At 36.1% G+C, this 23,141-nt stretch overlaps 1 protein-coding gene across 2 annotated transcripts in view; it reads right to left on the reverse strand.

Moving 5' to 3' along the window:
• Positions 1-1,420: 1,420 nt before the first annotated feature.
• Positions 1,421-23,141, reverse strand: part of LOC136247030 (uncharacterized) — a 69,953-nt gene continuing 48,232 nt past the window's right edge. For both annotated transcript variants that reach the window (XM_066038622.1, XM_066038623.1), the window contains exons 4-6: positions 7,869-8,000; positions 3,380-3,850; positions 1,421-1,795 (exon numbers count right to left, since the gene is read on the reverse strand). In XM_066038622.1, coding sequence (XP_065894694.1) covers positions 1,566-1,795; positions 3,380-3,850; positions 7,869-8,000 — 833 coding nt within the window. In that variant the 3' untranslated portion in view covers positions 1,421-1,565. The remainder of the gene's footprint in view (positions 1,796-3,379; positions 3,851-7,868; positions 8,001-23,141) is intronic.

Below are 23,141 nucleotides of genomic sequence, written 5' to 3' on the forward strand. Positions count from 1 at the left end.
TATTGGTGATCATATAATTATGCTAAGACAAAATTTCAATATAATACTCAGCATATTGATCAAGTAAAGCCTAAATATGAAGGGGGGGCTTCAGCCCCCAAAGCCCCCCCCCCCTCCCTCCTGGATCCACCCCTGGTTTGGAGACAGAGTATTAATTTTTGAAAGAGTGGTGAATTTGGGGTTACACTTTGCAGAGATTTTTAATATAAATCAGTGCACAGACTTTCATTGGGTAATTATTTTGTTGATTTCCATGACCATCCGAATTGAGAGATAGTCAATGGGATCATAGTTGTTCTTCTTGATCAGCACAGGTAAGATTCTAATTATAAAATATTATAATCTTATCTGCTTTGACTACTGCACGGTCATAACATTAAGGCAGATAAGCTGTGTGAACTGTTAATTGTTTCTGTGGAAATAAATCCTGATGAGAATAATCCATTATAATGATCCTCCCTAGTGCCATTGAATGGCAAGGAGCAAAATCAAAGATGATTACAACTAAACAAAAGGTGTTCCATTGGCATTGTTTACTAACTGGTGTTCACACACCAGTTAGTAAACAATGCCAATGGAGATTACTGTCAAGTGAAAAGAATATCTGTAATGGGTGCTTCATTGTCTCTCCTCTCACTACTTCACTGTGCATCAAAATAAAAGTAAGCATGATAGCTGCTATAAAGTAAGATTATTTGCCCAGCTTTTGCAACAAGCATACAAACAACCATTGAGACATAATTAATTGCCGTGAGCAAACTCTTTGGCACACCTAGTAGTAATTTATTCACTGATTATATACTTAACAGCTACTGTAAATGACTGACTTTGATATACATGTTTAGTACTGTGTAATATCAAGCACCACCAGTACTTCTTATTATCATGTTAGCTATCCATAATTTAATAATAGATTTATTAAAAGTAAATAAACTAGTATAAAAGTAATTTAAAAAATTAAAACATGGGAATAGAGAAACACACAGAGATCTCTATTTGGACTCCAATAAACATTACTTTTATACAGAAGCATTCTCAGCACTTATCTGCCCCTGATTTGTGGAGAAACTTGAGTCCAAATAGAGATCTCTGTGTGTTTAACATGCTGGCTTGTGTGACTCTTGTTTCTTTAGCTACTTTTAATTTTTAAAATTACTTTTATACTAGTAGATAATGTTAGGGTATCAAACTACCTTAGTCACTTTTGTGCTTGGGCTAATTTATTACCAAATCACTGAGTGATTGCAAAATTTGATTTAATTTCTCCAGCAATGCAAAGCACCTAGCTAATGTCTACATGAAAAGATTGATTATTTTGTTAACTATTCTATCCTGCTTTAATTTGTTAACCTGAACCAATCTGTCACTGACTATAGACAATTCAACATGCATAGTTTGAATTTTTAAATTTTATCTGCAAACCAAAACATTTATAAAAGTACAAACTAGTGTAACTATCCTAATATGCAAAACAAACGAAAGACAAAACTTTAAATGCCGGTGTATGCCTAAAAGTTTGCAGATATGCATTCCATTCCAGTCCATTTTAGGCAGGTGTTCATGTGTTAGATGAACTTCTTGAGGTTATGTGGTATACCAAGAATATTAGGCAACACATAATCCAGTATGTCACCCTCAATTAAGCCCTCTCCTTGGTTACCAAAGTTGGCAGCTTTCCAACACCACTTGCCAGTCATAGCAGAATCTCTAGTAACTGGCACTGGATCACGGCCATCTGAATAAATCAGCATCTCCTTCTTTATGTCAATATCAATACTTTTCTTCATAAATTGACCTACAGCACAGATTAATTCAAAAGTATAGCTGGTCAACATAAGCAAGTTTATTAAGGTCATGAAATACAGCATACAGTAACGAACAACTTTGGAAAAAAAAACTTTTATGTAATTAAGGCAGGTTTTATAGTTTGCATGTCAGCTTAGCTGCAGGTGAGGAAAATAATTTTATAGAGTGTGGACAGTATCAAGGTAGAAAAAATAGTACAGGATAATATAGCACCTTTAGAAATTGGCACATCTGCAAGCACAACAGTAGCTTTGCTAATGGCGATAAGTTTTGTCACCAAAAACCAGGACTGTCTAACAAGCTGTAATAATTAGGACAAGCAGACTACTTACACTGTGAAAAAGGTGGGATATAATATGGTATTTCCAGTGGCTTATTGAATACAAATAAGCCTTAATATAAATCCTGTATTATACTCATCTTATACTTTAGTATACCTGCAAGCACAAGCATGGCTTTGCTAATGGTGATAAGCTAGCTTTGTCACCAAAAATCAGGACCGTCTAACAATCTGTGATAATTTGGACAAGCAGACTACTTAGTAAATCTCTTGCACACAGACAAACAAAGTAATCTGTGTATGTAGTGAAAGTGCTTGTAATTACAGTTTATTTAAGTATAATTATATTCATGTATGTATTTAGCCACTCTACAAAAACCAAACAATTTAATTGCACGTTCTTTTGTCAGCCCTTAAATTCACAATTAACAATTTTCAAATCATAACAATTTTCAAACAATTAAGTCATAATAATTATTGTCTAAAAATTTCCAAAAGAACTCATGTTTCTTTTGCAATATTTTAATTTATATCATTGGACAGAAAGTCAATGATACATACTACAACATAATTACAGCATGTAATCTGAAAACAATTTTGTACAAATGATGCTTTCTGTAGTCTTGGGTATCCTGCTACCTTATTTTTGCTAATGTAAAGGTTGACATAATGTAAACATTGTAGTTACAAAACAGAGATTTATATATATATATATGTATATACTGTAGGGTTGACATTTATGCATGCATATAGCATTTGTGACTGGGCCTGCGGAAACAGGCCATGTGGGCACAAACTACTCATCATTTTACAGGTCATATCTCAGTACCGGAAAAGAATATTTGCATTCTGTAACTTGCATCATAAAGCCAATTAAATGCTAACTAAGTTGTAAAAATTGCAGTTCCATAGCATAATGGTACAAAAAGCTATGAGTAATGAAAGTTAGCAAATGTAGGCAAAAATCATGTGTTCACATGCCCTATTTTCGCAAGCCCAGTCACATTTTCTATTCACCATTATTATATTAATTTCAGTCACTTAATTTGAGAACAATGATACAGTAGTCCCTTGATTATTTGGCCATTGATTATCCGAATTTTCAGTTATCTGAACTATGGAGGTGACTGTTCTATTAGAGTATTTTGCCTCAAATGTGTGTTCTATTAGAGTATTTGTACACGACTTGATATTAATGAATGGGATTCTATTATCTGAACTTTTCAATTATCTGAACATCTTCAGGGTCCAATGAGTTCGGATAATAGAGGGAGCACTGTACTAATATCATACCCATTAGTCCATGTGAGCCATGGAGCTCATCATAATCAATATTCCAATCCACATTTAGGTGATTCTTGTGGAATGTGACATCGAATTTGGCACGTGGCTTGCTGTACATTACATGTAGGATAGGATTTCCATGTTGTTTTTGAACTGTGTTGGTAAATTTTGCAGTGCCATGTTCAGTGAAAACTACTTCTTTGACCATTGCAGCCTTGAAGCTTCCTTGACCAACTACAACTACTTCCTGATTAACAGAGTCAAAGACTATAGCATTAGATTGATTCACATTTTTTGGAATGACTGCTAATTTCCCTATCCAAGTAGCTTCACTGGTATCACCTTCAGTATCCACAAACAAAGCATTTATGACAAAGTTTTCATTATAGACCAAATTGAATGCCAACCCAGAATATCCTTGAATTGAGTAACAGAGTACTTCTGCAGATAACAGTGGCACAGTGAAATGTGGATCTCCCTCTGTTGAGAAACACTTACAATAAGAGTATGTACACATACCACTTAGCCCACTTTACAGCACTATACAATGTACTCAAACTACTTGTAAAAGAATACTTTGTATGGATTAATAATGTGACTGCTCTATTAAAGTATATTGACCTTGAATGCTCCATTAAAGCATCTCAAATTATTGATGCTATTGAACTAGGGTAGCTATAGATAAATTTAGCTAGCCCTCCATGTTTTTAACAGGGGCGCCCCCCCCCCCCTCCCCGTTCTCCGCCGCTCCTGGCTTTAAGTGTTATAGCACTTTACTCACAACTGCTCAGGACTACACACTTAGCCCTCAGTCCTGTGGACCTCAAGTTTTAGATGTATAAAGCAGGGGCGGAGGAAGTAGTTGATATGGGAGGGGGCTGGGCTGATCCAGACTTATTCTCTGGTTTGGTATGGCGAGACCAAAAAAAAAGAAAAAAAAAAAAGGTCACAACCAGCTGACAATAGCTGCCAACCTCACCAGCTACGCATTCGTAGCTGATAAACTACATAAAAATCCTTACATAGCTCGCTACAATACTGTGACTGCTTTATTAGAGTGACTGCTCTATTAGAGTATCTCGATCTTTATCGCGGTCTTCAGCCCCACTCCAAGAAGGATAACTTCGGCATGGTATCATTCTGAGGTTAGCCCCCCCATTAGCAGACCGAGGGGGGGGGGGGGGGCTTTAGCCCCCAACCCCCCCCCCCCCCCCCCCTTTCCGCCGCCTATGGTATAAAGATATTGTTGGGTTACTAATAAATATTAATCTGTGTTTGCCCATAGTTGGTACTGAATAGCAAAATAGATAAAACTGAAAATTAATAATAATTCCTCGTCACTTTCTATACAAGATGTACATCATTCGATTGCAGCCTTACATGGTGATTAACTTATGGAGCCTCATGTGAATTACATTCTTTGTTAAAACTCAAGGAAACCTTGTGAACAGGTTTATTTATTTATTTATTAATGCTTTACAGGTTGTACAAGTAAAGATGAACTACAAAACTTCCCCTCTATTGCTAACTTTGAACATGACAATGTTGTAAGGAATACTATAATACACATTCACTACTACTCTATGTACATAATGTGATTATTTTCTAAACAGTGTATATATATATATATATATATATAATAGTTTTGAAATGGTCTGGTGGCCTCGTCCTTTGTGTGCTACTCATAGTAACATAATCATGTTGAATAATTTAAAAAATAATGTGCTGGGAATCTGATTATATTGTTTCATCACCATCAGAAACACTTCCTAACCCAATAGCTAAGTTCAGTAGTAGTAGTAGCCATGACAGTTCTGTCTTTCTGACTTTAAGTGACAAAATTTTCTTTAAGTAGCAAAAAAGGTGGAATGGCTGATATGTGTTGTAAATGGTAACCCAATTTGTGAACACCACCCTTTTTGCGCATGCAAAAGCTGCAGGAAACTCATTTGAAAGTTTGAACAATTTTGTTTCTAAATTCATTTTTTTACACATTTGGATAAAGTAACTATTAAACTTTCTTGCTGTGAAGTTACAAATTCAGCGCTTCTTTTCCTAGGAGATATACATGATTATATCAGAACATGTAGCAATTTTTACATTCATGGGACAGCAATTAACTTACAAATTGGTTGGTTATGGAATGGATAAAACTAAGAGTTCAGCAATAACATAAGTTATTAAATTGAAGAAAAGGTCCAAGAGTGCTTCATTGAACCATCAGAAACCTCTTCTATATGTATTAGATGGTGGGAATGGAAATATTTGTCAACAAAGTGATTTGTCACCATTTTGACACTTAATCACTCACAGAACTCAACGCAGTATTATAAGAAGTTAGTTTGTAATGTATTAGACAGTAAATTGGCCATATCTCTGAAATGTTTCAAGATATAATAATGGCTGGAATCAGAATTATAAGTGTAAAACACTTGCTTTCAAAGCATGATTTTCTAGAGGATCTGGAAGAATAGCCAAACTTGCAACATTTGACAGTGTCTTCAGACAGAAATTGGCAACATAAGTTATGGTATGTGATGACTGTTTTAGTAGAGTATTTTTAGTTATTGGAGTGAATCGATCTGTAAATTTCAACCAGCAAAACCTGTTAAGGCTACTGCTATATTAAACATAGTGCTTACACCAGTCTTGAGTCATGTGGATTGAGTATAGCACAAAGCATCATAAACTCCTAGGTCAAATTTTAGGGCAAGTTTTCCAAAATAATTATACTCTTAGGACTATGATGTATACTCAAAGGGTAATACACTTTTGGTTGCTTCAAATATGGAATGGCTCTATGATACTAATAGATTTGTAATTGTGTGGGTGGCATTTTATGGGTAGTCTAGTTTTTGGTTTATATAGTCCTGTTAATGTTAGAATTTAAAGTTCAGTTACAGCGAAAATTTTAGATGTATATACACTGCAAATTTGCAAAAAATATTAATCCAATAAAGCATACAAAGCAGAATTTTTGTGTAAAAATGACACAATATGAAAACAATGTGTACAGAACACTTGTTCTAAATTAACTAAAGTTATGAAAGTCCATTGTTTTTGGATGTTTATGATGTTTCGCACTCTCTATATAGTTAGTTTTTACCTGAAATTGGTATGTATGTTGATTTTGCACTAAGGATGAGTTTCCTTTGTAAAATGTTTGCACACTGATTTGCAACATATCAAACTAGAATATTGAATTTTACAGTGTTTCTGTTGATTCAGCGCTTCTGTTTAGTTAATAATTACAGTTTCTGCTTCATCTATACACTAAGATGGGCTAAGAAGTTGAACATATTCCTAAGTTGTTTAAATTCTTGTATATGTAGCAGGCTAACTTACCTCTTAATAATTCGTATGACTTTGGTAGCAGAGCGGGCTTGAGCCATTTAAATAACACATTATATACACATATATTATATGAGCAATGTACCAACAACAAGCTTGTTGTGAAAATTGTGACCAGGTCTGTGAAAAGGGATCCAATCGTATTTGCATGCAAACTTTTAACTTTGACTAACCATGCCTCCTCTTGTGTTTATCTTCAGCACTAGGGGTATACTGTTACCAAATTTGCTACAATATCCACAAAATAATTATATGGGCTGTCCACTACATGCAGTTGGAAACACTATAAGATCCCTTTTGCAGATCTGATTCCGGTCACAATTATTGGGATAATACTCAAGTGCTGGTTGTTTTCTTATAGTACATATAGTCACTATTTCCTGACTGTTGTATTGCAGTATTGTATGTGACCTCTATTAGAGTACCCAATCTTACATTTATGTATAGTGAGTCAACAAACAACAAAAATTCAACCGCAAGATAAAACATGTTCATCATTTTTTCTACCATTTGACATGTGCAATACCATTTTTACTTAATCATCGGCTGACATGCACAACATATGTAATTGTGACTGGATTTTGTGAAAAGAAGTCGTACATACACATCCCATTTACCAACTTTGATAACTCCTAACTTTGGTTTGGAAAAGGCTATTGACTTGAACTATAGTCAGTAGTGGGCACCAATATTGCTTAGAGGATGGAAAAGTTGTCAGTGTAATAAAATAATGGTTGTTGAGCACTGAGTTATGATCTTCCGAGTTCATACAATTGGATGTGCGGAAGACTCCATTTTGCAACTCCAGCCACAGTCATGACCAGACTTGCAAAAACGTACCTTACACAGTTTATGCACCAGCAATCAAAGTGATATACATGTAACAAATGATTCCTTGCACTGATTAAGTTTTTCAATTATTTAGCCAAACACTGTTACAGTAGCTTATTTCTAGAATAATTCAGACAATGAAATGCAATTATAAGAATGAGCCAGTTTTTGTGTATACCTTTTTGCAACCCACTCATTATGTGAAAGCTATTCAAGAGTGTAAAACTAGTGAACTTTATTCTTGCTCTTACAGTAGTTTAACACGAGAACATTGGCCATGTACAAAAGAAGTCAACATGGTAGACAGTTCACTCACCAATCAATCCACATGCTGAAATACAATCGATGCCATCATTGAATGACTGCCCTCCCAGATTGCAGCATTCAGAAGCACTACTAGCTCGGATAGCCATGCTGGTGTCATCACAAAGTTCACTACGATGGCATCCTATAGTGGTACATACAAGCTTCTTACAATTTGTATACCTCAGATCAACAGATCAAAGGAAAGTCAGTGCATACAGTATATCACATAATACAGCACTGGCTCAAAATGTTAACAAGATATATGCACTGCCGTATTGAAATATACACACTGGTACAAGCACGTATTTAGGCAGTGCATATATTTCGTTAACTCGAGACATTGCACACCTAATAGTAGTGCTCATATATCCAGAAAACATTAGATTTCTTTGATGATATACTGTTATCTCTCTTCTCATATACGTGACCATATTTTGGAAAACCATACATTTGGGCTCAAGCAAAATTTGAAGGAATTCTCAATCGAAAATTTCAGAGATTTTTTTAAATAGATTTTTTTGTACATTTTGATAAAGCTACTATTAAGCCTTCTTGCTGTAAAATGTCACACCCATAGCTTTTTTATTCTAGGAGATATACTCAATTACATCAGACCATGTAGTACTTTCTCAATGTGTGGGCCACCAATTAACTTCCAAATTGGGTGATTTGTTCATTCCCAATATTTTCTTGTCTTTAGACTAGTATAATACAAGTGATTTAACTTAGGAAAAGAACCAAGAACACATGAATAAACTCTCAAGGATCTCTTTTCAGCCATTTTGGATTGAAATCTTTGTCAACAAAGTGATTTGTCATCAATTTGTCACACCTGATCAATAATTATACAGTTCTATAAACTGATATTGAAAGGTTATTTTGTTATGTATTAGACAGTAAATCAGCCATATCTTTGGAATACTTCATTGTATCTTCACAAAATGTTCACACAAGATACTGTAGATAACCACTCAATGCTTTATTGTAGCTATAAAAAAGAAATTAACCAATGTGCCAAAATGTATGGTTTTCCAAAATAGGGTCACAGGAAGTCAAGCAAATGGTTTTTGTGGGATTGAACTTTTCCAAACAAGGTGTGATTGTGGGTAATACATCAACAGTAGTTTGTTTTTTTACTTTTATAATTGATTAACACAAGTTTCTTAAAACTACTGTATTAGTAAAAGTAAAACCAAACTTGGACAAGTGCGTATATATCAGGTAAAGTACTGTGGTATAACTATTGCATATATTTTTTTTAATCAAAATGGTACGGTAGTACCGTTAAAGTAGGGATCACTCCAAAAAATTGTGCACCGCCAAAAATACCACTTTTGAAAATCATCCTAGAGACATCTTATGCAACAAAAATCACCTTTACTAAACAGTACTAGTCCATGTAATGTATAATACAACATTAATTATAACAAAGCATTTACAGGTGGCAGAATATAGGATTTAAAGAAATCACCAAAATTAGAATTTTAGTTTCACTGACTCACTACCTGACCACACTCACAAGGTTAGAGGCCAAACAAAGCAGTGCACAGCCACCATTCTACGTGACAATAACAAACTTTAGCTATAAAAATTATTTTGTGCAATGCCAAAGTAGGGATTTCCCACCAAGCTATGTAATACCATGCATCATTCATCTCTTGTTTCACTACTTTTATTGCATAGATCCTTACTTCATGTTTAAATTAAATTAATAATACTTGTATATAATTATATTATGCAAATGTATATCAAAAATGTTATGTTTTACACCTTTTGGCTATACCTGTAGTGTGTAGGCATATATACTGTAAAAATAATTTTAGTATAGCCGCTAGAACTAATTTTATGCTGAAGAATGCTGGTGACAAATCACAGGCTGTTATTATATTGCTCCACATGCATGAAACATGCCACCTACAAAGCTGGGACTAAATAAATAAGTGGTGTTGTGAAGCCCTTTAAAATTAGCTTTAAAAGTAACCCATACATTTAGTGTAGATAATTCAGCAATGCAAGCATGATTACAGCATGAAAACATGCTTGTTCCAGTACAAAACCATCTGGATTAAACATATGTTGATAACTGTATCACGTATATTGCAGGGGCTCAGGTGAAATTAAATTGACTGTAACATATCTGTCTTTCTGATTTAGTACAAATCTTCCTGATTGTTTTGTACCATTTCTGGTTTATCAACATCTACCAAAGTGAGTAAGTGTAATGACCATACCATGGCCTCTGATGTGTACTCTAAGACTGGTCATCTTGATAGCAAGATGCTTTCACAGCAAATGGAAGGCTCTGGAATGACTGCATAGGTTCTCCTAGGCCTATTGACAGAAATAAGTTTTGGAGAATGTTTCAGAATAATTACCAGGTGCAGATCCAGACTTTGGTGGTTCACACTGGTTTCCAGAAGCTTCTTATATATATATATATATATATATATATATATATATATATATATATATATATATTTAAGACACACAGTAGTGGCCCAAGAAACTGGTGTGCCACACCATGAGTATATTAACAGGAAGAAAGAAAACGCAACTTTCACACCTATGTAGCTCTGTGATCCCTAATTTGATTGGATAAAGTCACATGGCAGTATGTCGTGTGGCCCAAGAAGCTGGCGCACCACACTGTGAGTATATTAAAATGAAGAAAGAATATGTGATTTTCATACCTTTGTAGCTCCGTAATCGCTTATCCAATTGCTACTAAATTTGCAACAGAAGTGCCGACTAGGTAGGGAAGTCTACATTCCAAATTTGAAGAAAATCACTGCAGCCATTTCTGAGAAACAAACGGCCAAAGTTTGGGTTTTTTCTTCATTTTTCTTCATCTTCTACAGTGTACTTCTTCTTTTCGCACACTTTACAAAATCTGCCATAAAATACAAATGCGTACTCAGATCAAGCTGAAATTTGATATACTTAAAGGGCTCATCTCAGTACCAAGTTTGGTAGGAATCTGGTGAAGATTCACTGAGTTATGACTAATTATTTGCGTAGAATAAGGTTGAACTTCTGTCACGCCCACAGGGTAAACTCCTTAGAGGAATGAGTTGAAAATTACGATTTAGATGGAGTAACCATTGTAGCAGTGCCTTTTTGTGGTTTTTAGGAATCCAGATAAAGACCATCGACACACACAATCCAACCTGTGTCACAATTACACGATCAAATTTCATGAATGAAAAAACTATTTCTTTTCATGTTTACCAGGCAAACTGCTTGGAGCAATAAGTTGAAAATCGGTATGTAGCTGGAATAATTGTCGTAGAAAGTCTTTGCAGTAGTACTGAAGAACCAGATTACAAACCAGCAGGGCTGCCCAGAGAAATTAAGGGGCCCAGGGCAAAGAGTTAAAGTGGTGTCCTAAGGGCAAGGAGGTTTCCATTCTGAATCACAATTTCACCCATGCTGTAAGTTGAAGACCAAAAAAAAAAGAAAGGTCATTACATGCTGACAATGACAATAGCTACCCCTCACCAACCATATCTCCTTATTTATAAGCTTGCTACACTGCTTCTCTGAAGAATACTGTGCCTGCTCTATTAGAGTATTTAGATCTGACTGCTCTATTAGAGTATATCGATCTTTTAAACAGGTATTCAAGGGTCCCTTCATGGGGACTCCTGGGGTCCCTTTCAGGCTGGGGCCTGGGTGAAAATTCCCCAGTTGCCCCCCCCCCCCTTTGCAAATTACTTGTAGCAAAAGCTAGATCGAGATACTCTAATAGGACGGTCACCCCATTAGAGCATTTAGCATCGTTAGTACTTAGCGCGTTCAGCTACGTAACAAGTCACTGTTTAGAGAGTTCAGCTATGTAACAAGTCACCCAGTAGAGAGTTCAGATAAAACAAGTACCTATAAGAGTTCAGCTGCAGAAAAAGTTACCCAGTAGAGAGCTCAGCTACAAACAAATCGCCTGTGTAGTATTCAGCTACAAAAAGCCACCCTATATAGAGACATCAACTAGAAACAAATAGACTGTAGAGAGTTCAGCTACAAACAGGCACCCCAGTAGAGAGTTCAGTAGCAAAAAGTTATCCTTTGGAGAGTTCAGCAACATACAAAAAGCCACCATATAATACAGAGATCAGCTAGAAACTAGTAACTTATAGAGAGTTAAGCTACAAATAGGTCTCCCAGTAGGGAGAGTTCAGCTACAAAGAAACAAGTCACACAGTAGAGAGCTCAGCTACAAACAAGTAACTCTGTAGAGAATTCAGCTGCAAACAAATTAACCTGTGGAGAGTTCAGTTACAAACAAGCCACCCTGTAAAGAGATCAGCCAAAAAGAAGTCACCTGTAGAGTTCACCTACCAGGTCACCCAGTAGAGAGTTCAGCTACAAAAAAGTGAGGTCAGTTACAAGCTAGTCACTCGGTAGAGAATTCAGCTAGAAACAAGTCATTTGGTAAAGAATTCAGCTAGAAACAAGTCACCTGTAAATAGTTCAGGTCACCCAGTAGAGAGTTCACCAGCAAACAGGTCACCCAGTAGAGAGCTCACTTACAAACAAATCACCCTCTGGAGAGTTCAGCTGAAAACAAATCACCTCTTCAGCTACAAATAATTCACCCTGCAAAGTTCAGCTACAAGCTAGTTATATGTTAGAAAATTCAGCTACAAACAATTCACCAGTAGAGAGTTCAGCTACAAATAAATCACCAGGTAGAGAGAGTTCAGCTACAAGCTAGTTACCCATTAGAGAATTCAGCAACAAACAAATCACCCAGTAGAGAGTCGAACTATAAGCAAATCACCCTGTGGAGAATTCAGCTACAAACAAATTATCTTGTACAACATTCTGCTACAAACAAATCAACCTATGCAGAGTTTAGCTACAAATAAGCCACCCTGTAGATTGGTAGACAGTTCAGCTAGAAATGAGTTAATTGTAGAGTGTTCAACTATAAACAATCACCCTGTGGAGAGTTCAGCTGCAATTAAGCCATCCTGTAGAGAGTTCAGCCACAAGAAAGTCACCCAGTAGAGAATTCAGCTACACAGAAGTTACCTGTAGTGAGTTCAGCTGCAAACAAACACAAGTTCAGTTGCAACAGGCCATTCCACTGCTTGAAGTATCTTAGTTTACTACAGTGGTATATCCCCAGTATATGGAACAGTTAATTGTTTGTTATTTTAGTAGTTTTTCAGTAAACCTGCATTCACTAATGTTTTACTGAGAGTTTAAAACTTAGTAAAATAATTATGTTCCATATACTTAAGTTTACTGACACTTTACTATGAGTATAACTACAGTAAGGCATCTTAACAAATTAGTAAACTAAGAACCTTCAAGCAGTGTCCTGTACAGAATTCAGCTACAAGCAAGTCACCCTTTAGAGAATTCAGCTATATAGAAGTTACCTGTAGAGAGTTCAGCTACAAACAAACACATGTTCAGTTGCAAACAGGCCATCTTGTAGAGAATTCAGTTACAAGCAAGTTACCCATTAGAGACTAGGATTATGCTGATGTAATTTTGGGCATAATAGATATGTGTTGGAATCAAAAATTATGCTAGCATTTTCAGGTGATTATAAAGCTTTAACAGTAGGAAAATATGCAGATTGTACAATTTCGTTAAAAAAGATCGAGATACTCTAATAGAGCAGTCAGAAGTTCTAATAGAGCAGTCACTGAATATTATTTACTCTAATAAAGCAGCTACATTGAAATGAAATACTCTAATACAACAGCCAGCTAAAGAATTCAAGAATATTTGGAACTTAAAAATCAAAACATCAATGAAAATGGTCTGATACAGCAATAAACTGGCATTATCAACCAATTATGGTGGCATAATTTTGGGAATAATGGGCAATTCTCAAAAGCATAATAGGTGATTTTTTGAGCACTGCTCAAAAGCATAATGCTCAATTTTTGGAGCATAATAGCCTCATGCCTATTAGAGAATTCTACTACAAACAGGCTACCTGTGGAGAGTTTGGCTACAAACAAGTCATACAGTAGAGAGCTGAGCTACAAAGCTTCATGCTGTATAGATTCAGCTACAAATAAGTCACCCTGTATGGTGTTCAGCTACAAACAAATCCCCTCTAGAGAGTTCAGCTACAACCAAGTTACCTGTGTAGAGAGTTCAACCACAAACAAGTCCTTCAGTAGGGAGTCCAGCTACAAAAAGTCACCTGTAGAGAGTTCAGCTACAAACAAGTCATCCTGTAAATAGTTCAGCCACCTATACAGTAGAGAATTCAGCTACAAACAAGTCACCCTTCACCTATACACAAGCTAGTAATTTGGTAGAGAATTCAGCTGCAGTACAAACAAGTCAGAGAGTTCAGCTACAAACAGACCACCCCATATAGAGTTCAGTTATATACTGTAAAAACAAATCATCATCCAGAGAGTCATCTACAAGCAAGTCACACAGTAGAGATTTCAGCTACTAACAAGTCACCCTGTAGAGAGATCAGCTTGAAACTGTTACCCTGTAGAAAGATCAGCTAGAAAAAAATCTTGTTGTAGAGAGAAAAAATCACTCTGTAGAGAAATCAGCTGGAAACAAGGCACCTTGTGGAGAGATCAGCTTGATAAAATCCTACTACAGATTCCTACTACATTTCAAGTCTCCCGGTCCTGTAGAGAGTGTAGCTACAAACAAATCTCTCAGCCAAAAAAGAGTAACCCTGTATAGAAATCAGCTACCAGTCACCCTGTAGAGAGACCAGTTGCTAGAAACAAATCACCCTGTAGCAAGATTGGCTACATGTCAAATCGCCCTATACGAAGAAAGACCAACTTGAAACAAATCACCATGAAGAAGGATAAGTTAGAAACAAGTCACCCTGTAGAAGGATCAGATAGAATCAAGTCACCCTGTATAGTAGAGCGGCATAGCACCAAAAATTAGGCATTTCATGCACTTTGTGATACAATTATGAAACTGTCCACACAAATTGTACTCCCTGTGACAAATGTTTTTTGATATAGAGCCATCACAGATTTGACCTTTGGTGGCCTTTAGAGCCATTTTTTCACTGAAAATTAACCATTTTTGTCTTTATCTCCCTGAGGCTTTATGTTACACTGTTAAAACATGGTATCAAATTAAAGGTGTTATCTAAGAAGTATAATATTATTGACTTTTGCTTGAAGTTTGTATCTCATTCCACTACAAAGTTATGATCATATTTGTAAGTCATAAAATTCTTTGCCCCTTGGGGTGTAAATTACTAATGGGCAAGTGATTCATAGAATTTCATGTTTAATGTAAATGATCACAACTTTGAAATGCAATCACCTATTGACTTTAAATAAAAGCCAAGTGTTTGTTTTAGCAGCACCTTTAAATTTAAAACTGTGCAAAATGATGCCTCAGGGAGATAAAGACAAAAATGATGAATTTTCAATACAAAAATGGCTGTAAAGGTCACCAAAAGTCAAATATGAGATGAATCTATATCCAAAAAATTATCTCACAAGGAGTACAACTTATATGGAAAGTTTCATCATTGTACCAAAAATTGCACAACTATCGCCCTATGCCACTCTACTAGTAGACAGTTCAGCTAGAAACAAATCACCCTGTAGAATAATGAGCTAGAAAAAAATCATGCTGTAGAGAAATCAGCTATATAGTAAAAAAAATCACTCTGTAAAGAGATCAGCTGGAAACAAGGCACCCTGTAGAGAGATCAGTTTGATCAAGTCACCCTGTAGAGTGTCCAACTACGTACATTACAAATCACCCTGTAGAGAGGTCAGCTACATTTCAAGTCACTCAGCAGAGAGTTTAGCTGCAAACAAGTTATCCTGTAGGAAATAATCGGCATGTAATAAATATATGTAATTTGTATATTACTGATAAAATCAAAAATAGTTAAAGTATTAAAAATCTGCTTTAAATCTTGATTATGATTATGATTAAATCTTTTTCTTTTTCCTGTAGTACAGAAAAAAGATAGGTTAAAAAGCCCCAAAGCCGGCCATAGACCGGCTTTGGGGTATACAAATACACAAAGAAGTGATATCAAGCGGCACAAATTCACCTGAATTGTCGTTATTAAAAATTTTACCATTAATCTACCATCACAGCCATTTCTTGACCACCACCTTGGATATCACATCTTTTTTCACCATAACCTTTTTGGGGGCTGCACTCTTTTTTTACAGCTTGGCTGTTTTGGATTACATATATATATTTATACCACAAATGTGGTTGAGATCAAAAGCACTGCGCTGCAGTATACAATGATATACTATGGCAAACTGTGGTATATGTATACCCATGGCAAACTGTGATATCTAAGGCCACACCAAGTCATACCTTAGTTTCTGGTCACCAGCCTGCATGTAAAATCTGCAACTCCAGTTTATGAGGACTACAGCATTATTAATATTGCAGGCACTTAAGTGAACGTGACAGTTATCTGGTTTATCAAGTTAGTTAACATGTTGACAAGTTTACCACATGTGTTTTAGAGCTATATGTATTACTTGAGATGACTACTGTTAACTGTTGTGCTGTGAATATAAGACTATGCTGAAGTGGAGAATAGTAAAATTTAAAGCACAGTGCACAGTTGCAGAGTTGTTTGTTGTGATTTGTCAGCAATATTTAAAAGTGGAGCTTGATACAATGATGGTTGAGACTGCCTATGTTGGTATGAATAAGGAAGCACTGGACTTAACAGATTTAGATATTGATTTGGGTTAGGTGATAAATATGTTTGATTCATTTTTAGAGTATGAGGTTAAACCAAAAGCACAAATTATAAAAGTACTAGTAGTGTGTCAGCATTTATTGTCATGATGGTTGCTCAAAGAGAAGTATGCTGTGCTAGATTACCAGATAAGCTAGACAAAAATTCACTGACAAGAAAAAAACTAATTATATAATGATGTAATAGATTTGTTAGAAAAATATTGCCTTTCATGAAAAGGTAAAGATGCTGCAAACAGTAATGGTATACAGCTAGTAAATGTACTTGTTGAGTGTTTGTGGTGCATTGATGGCCATCACCAAACCTTTGCAAAGCAAGGCTGTCCAATACCACAGATCTTAACCAGTATTACTGGCTATAATATTCCAAAAGTATCTAAGCATCGAAAATGTACCCTTGTAAACATGTCTGTTGTCACCCTCTGTGATCACTCAACATCACTACTGTCGTGTTTCCAAAGTTTCTACTGGAAAGAACCAGTGTTAGCAAGTTTTAAAAAAGAAATAGAGATGTTAATTGAAAGTTTGTTTAGCTATCAAAATTACAGTACCTTGAGTCACAAAATACGAAAAATGAAACTTTCACATAGTTCAGAAGTGCCCATGTGAAAGTTGACTGACTACCTACGTAAGTATAGAAATCATTAAACATAATCAAGTGGTACCTCAGTGTCATAAAAGTTTGAGTAAGGCTCTGTCACAGGATGAAGTGTACAAACATTTGTATATTAGAGAATGTTTGTCCAACTGAAGTTCAGTTCCATTACAGGTACATTCAGAGATTAAAAGCAGGTTTAGATGTTCTTTTTGTGCTATTAACATACTCTCCTGGAAACGACATGAGGAATTTAAAAATCGTATGGACTTTTGAAGGTACCAACTCCACAGAAACTGTGTTTCAGAAAAGTTTACCTGTTATAGATACAGTTAAAACCTTATTGCCATAGTATTGCCACGGTATCATACAAGAGCTATGCACAAAGCACTCTGTCAAAGTATGGCTGTATTACAAGCAAATTCATCCTGCACTCTTAAGGCAGTTTTATAGAGATTTAACTGGAGATTGTTCTTCAACTTCAAACCTTTATGAAAGGGAAATTGATACTTGTGTGGCTCAAACAAGTGATATGGAGCCAAGTGATCTGAACACAGTGTTTGATCTTTGTTCATTGAATTCATCAAGTGCTTGCAAAAAGTATGATGTAGTTTGGGAGCATTGTTCAAAGTATGTTTAAATGAATCCATTGGTACTGCTGTTGATGACAGGAGTCATTCTGATGTAGTGCATCTGGTACAAGCTATGTTGATTCGAGATCTTCGTGATGAAGTTCAAAAGCAATCTCCTGAAGGCACAGCAATACCTTCATTGAAATGGATCAGATTACAAATTTGGCCAACATCAAAAAAATTCATGTAGTATTCATTACACAGGAATTTTAAAAGTAAAGTTTATGGTGCAAAAACACCAATGATGTAAACAACACTGTAATGCTCATTATGGAGCTGCAATATTTAAGTACCTACGTGAACTAGCCATCAAATTTCAAGACTTTACTGCTTTTATTTGCTTAGATGATAAGCATAAGATTAAAATTGGAGAGCTCAGGTACCCATAAGCTGCAGCTGAACATGGTTCCTGGGTTGTGGTGTCTTCTATGAAGACATTTGAAATTGGAGATCACAATTTTTCAGAAGTGTCTAATACCCCTTCAGTATTACTGTTGGCTGACATTCCAACTGAAATATCTGAGTCGTGGTATTCTGGTCATGTTACAGTATGTTTGAAAGAGAGTGTTTTTCAACCCTCTTCTCCACTCAGACACATGGCTGAGTTACATAAAACACTTGTACAAGTTAATTTTGATAAAGCCATATTATGTGTCTACACAGATGGTGGCCCTTCTCACTGAACACCATATAATGTATCAGTAAAGCTTTCTCTGATTGCACTTTTTCTGAAGTTTGATTTAGATTATCTTATTGCAGCTAGGATACCACCTTACCATAGTTGGCACAACCCTGTTGAAAAAGTTATGTCACTGCTTAATTTGGGGTTACAGTGCATTGGAATGATGAGAAGAGAAGGGAGTGAGCTGTTTGAAAGGGAAATGTCAAAATTTGGAAATATGAGAGCTTTAAGAAAGACAGGAGACAAAAGAAAAGGATTTAAGAGTGATATACATGACTCTGTAGAGCCAGTTAAGATCTTACTTTCTGACAAATTTCAGAGATTACAACTGAAGGAGAAAAATGTTTCTTGTATATCCCCTGCAACAGACAACGAAATTTCAGAGATGTGGGAAGAATTAAAATGTATTGATACTGAGTGTGGTGACCCACAGTCAATTAAGACAAAGTCAGCTATAGCAGAAAAAGCATCATTAAGTCAATTTTTCTCCCACTGCTGTTGAGAATGCACTACTACTTTGAAATTAATAAATGTGGAAAAGCTGACTGCCAGATTTGTAAGCCTATCAGATTAGATTCAGAAAATCCATCAATTTCCTGACCCAGGACCAGGACCCAGGATCACTACAAGTCCTATGACGACATTTATGGACAAAATACAACTGAAGAACATTGTCCTTTTATGTGTCAAAAGAGAAAACATTACCATTTCATGGGAAACTGCAACATGTTCAAAATGCAAACCTAATGCTTGAATGTTTGAATGTGGTATATGGGGGCTTATTTATGCCAAAATTAAGCATACCAAAATACAGAGTGATAAGTTACAAGCAGTCCTAGAGGGAATGTCATTTTCATGTGGTGCACCTACAATGTATTCAAGAACTTTAGTTACCTTCTGACTTGACCGACACTGTTTTTGTGCTTGATCTGAACTGTCATGAACCTATTGAGGCTCTGTATTACAGTGCAAAATATGAGCCCATATGTGTATATTGTGCCAAGCCACAAGCTTTCACTGACGATAAGCAATACCCACAGTGTACTGACTGTAAGGACAAAGCTGTTGTTATGAAAAAGTAACTCACCATTCAGTATAATTGTTTTGTAACATGGTATGCTAGTGTTTGACTGTATGCTAATGCATATGTACAGCTACCTTATTTCTTGTGTGTGTGTGTGCGTGTGTGTGTGTGTGTGTGTGTGCGTGCGCGCGCGCGCGTGTGTGTGTGTGTGTGTGTGTGTGTGTGTTATAAGTGTCTGTACACAAGTATGTTATATTATGTACCATTGGCTTTCTTGTGCTTTGTATGGTATGTTTTGATCCTTGAGCTTTTATATACTTTACATTTAAATGTAACCATTAGTAGTACTTTGTACCGAGAACTGTATGCTTGTTTTTACTGAAGTCATGATACAAGAGATAAACTGATTAAAATTGAATTAGCTAGCTAATAATACTGTAATAATGGTTCATTGCATTTCATATTTCTCTATGCTTGAGTCTAGTATAGTCCCGAAGTCCTGATCATCCACCCACCCACATCCTTTTAGTAGTTTAGCTGTGACCAGAAACTAAGGTATGGCTTGGTGTGGCCTAACTGATATACCACTCTTTGTAGTTATGCTTACCATAATAGAGTAAACCACCAATGTTTGACCACCATCAGCTCGGACGCGATTTTTCTTTAAACACACCGGCAAAGAAAATTTCTATTCTTGCTATGCCTTTGGAGAGGTCTAGGCCATAAACTCTTGCATGAAAAATTTCAGACCTGCAGCTTTCTTCATCTGGCTGCAGAAGCTGCAAAAGTGACCTGTCCGAATGTTCTCAATTCTCGGACAAAAATATATATTATTGATTGAGTGTCACTGCTCATAATGCTTGATGCTGACCAAGTTTTTCTGTGCTTGATATGAAAGAGCATCTATTATACTCTCCAAATATATGCAGATATTTGGCTTAGTCCTTATTGGCTGTGAATTACAAAGCTCCAAAGTCACCTCTGTCATGCAATCTTAAATTCAGCCACATGTAAAGCTCGTGCAAATCAAATAGTTACCTATATTGAATTTAAAGCTATTTTTATGAACATTAAGTGCATCAGCTACCGTTCAATAGTAAATAAATAGTCTACATGTATGATGACCGCTCCTTGAGTTTTGCCCAAATAGCTACATTGCATATAGGCTTCTCTGACAGTAGCAGCCTAGCTACTGCACCCAGCACACATATTATACACAATCAAAATCCACTTAAATAGAGTTTTGACTATCCCCTGTCTTAAAAATGTCTAAAGTTCCTCTTCAAAATACCCAAGACATTAGCCAAATCGAAATACTCTTATAGAGCAGTCAATTACTCTAATAATAAAGATCAGCCAATGTATTCTCACAAGTAATCAGTATTTAAACATTGTAATCAATGAAATTCACACATTAATAGTCTTATTGAAGTGAATATGCTTGCGCGTGACCCTCAGATTTTCTGACTGTACCAATTGTATAATAGGTGACTGTTCTATTACTGTTTTACTGTGACTAGTCACAGTAAAACAGTCACAGCTATTACTATTACTGTGGCTGTTCTATATATTTATTGTATTACTGTTTATCCCTTGTAAGCATGTTATAACTATAAAATAATTATATTATGCTTTGCACACAGGTATCAATCTACAAGCAGTGCATTTCCTGGTGACAAGTGGTGTCTTGTCTACAATGGAAAACAGCTCACAAACTAAATTTTGAGAGCATGTGCTTTCCAACATTTTGTTGGTATTGTAATGGTGTGTACATTCTCAGATTGTGGTTGATTGATGGTAAAGAAGGATAAAAGTAAGACAATAGGGCACATAATATTGTATGGCTATCAATATATCAATGGTTTCTTAAGTGAATTCAAAGCATTTCTGCTACTCTTGACTGAACAGATCAATTAGGTAGGCAGTAGAAATTCCATTGAATAATATTTTTACAAAATTCTGTAGCAACTTGACACATAGCAACTTAACAAAAACATTTAGAGTCAATCTGAACTTCTGAAGGAAACTTTGAGCTTGATTTAACTCAACAAATATTGTCATATTATTTTGAGGGAAAATTGAGGCAGGTTTTTGAGCGATGTTTTATTACAAGCCATGTCCAAACCTTTGTCGTCCCTAATATACAGTGCCATCACACTGTTTGATTAACTGCATTAGTATTATTGTATGTAGCTACGTATAGCTACCTCTGTGTTTAATTTATTATAATGATCAAGACACACGGTAGTGTGTTGTGCGGCCCAAGAAGCCGGTGCGCCACACCGTGAGTATATTAACAGAAAGAAAAAGCAATTTTCACACCTATGTAGCTCTGTGATCCCTAATCCTATTGGGACCAAATTTACTAGAGAAATGCCGGCCAGTAAGGGGAGTCCACATACCACATTTGAAGAACATCGCTCCAGCCATTTCCGAGATACGAGCGAAAAAAATTTCGTTTTAAATTTCTTCGTTTTTTTTTCCTGCTACTTCTTCATTTTGCACACTTTGCAAAATCCGCCATAAATCACGAATACGTGCTCGGATTGGGCTGAAATTTGGCACACTTAAAGAGTTCATTAAGGCGGATCTCCGTAACAACGTTGGTAGGAATCCGATGAACATTCACGGAGGTATGACCGATTATTTGCGTAAAATAAGGCCGAAGGTCTGTCACGCCTACAGGGTAAACCCCTTGGAGAAATCAGTTGAAAGTTGGTATGTAGATGGAGCAACCATCGTAGGAGTGCGTTTTTGTGGTTTGATAGGAATCGGGATAAAGACCATGGAGATATGACACAAAACCCAACCTGTGTCAAAATTACGCGATCGATTTTTATGAATAAAAAAAACTATTAGTTTTCGTGTCTACCAGGGAAACCGCTAAGAGAAACGAGCTGAAAATCAGTATGTAGCTAGAATGATCATCATAGAAAGTCCTTGCAGTAGTACAGAAGAATCGGATTACAAACCACTGAGTTCTGATTCGAAAGGCAACTACGTGTAGCAAATGCGAGATCGAGATACTCTAAACAGTCACCCTAATAAAGCATTCAGCTGCGTTTATAATTTACTTAATTATAATACATTGCAATTTATTCTGTAGGGGATTCAGCTACAAACAAGTCACCCTGTAGTCAGATCAGCTAGAAGAAGGTACCTAATAGAGAGTACAGCTACAAAGAAACCATCATGTAGAGAGTTCAGCTGCAAACAAGTCACCCTGTAGAGAATTCAGCTACAAACAAATTGCCTTGTAGAGAGATCAGTTAGAAGAAGTTACCTTGTGGAGAGTTCAGTTACAAAGAAACCATCGTGTAGAGAGTTCAGCTGCAAACAAATCACCCAGTAGAAAGTTCCGCTATGAACAGATCACCCTGTAGAGAGTTCAGTTAGAAACAAGTCATCCTGTACAGAGATCAGCTAGAAGAAGTCACCTTGTACAGAGTTCAGCTACAAAGAAACCACCATGTAAGAGAGTTCAGCTGCAAACAAATCACCTGTAGAGAGTTCAGCTAGAAACAAGTCACCCTGTAGATAGTTCAGCTAGAAACAAGTCACCCTATAGAGAGATCAGCTAGAAACAAGTCACCCTGTAGAGAGTTCAGCTAGAAGAAGTTACATTGTAGAGAGTTCAGCTACAAAGA

The sequence above is a fragment of the Dysidea avara genome, chromosome 2 (genome assembly GCF_963678975.1).
Source record: "Dysidea avara chromosome 2, odDysAvar1.4, whole genome shotgun sequence".
NCBI lineage: Eukaryota > Metazoa > Porifera > Demospongiae > Dictyoceratida > Dysideidae > Dysidea > Dysidea avara.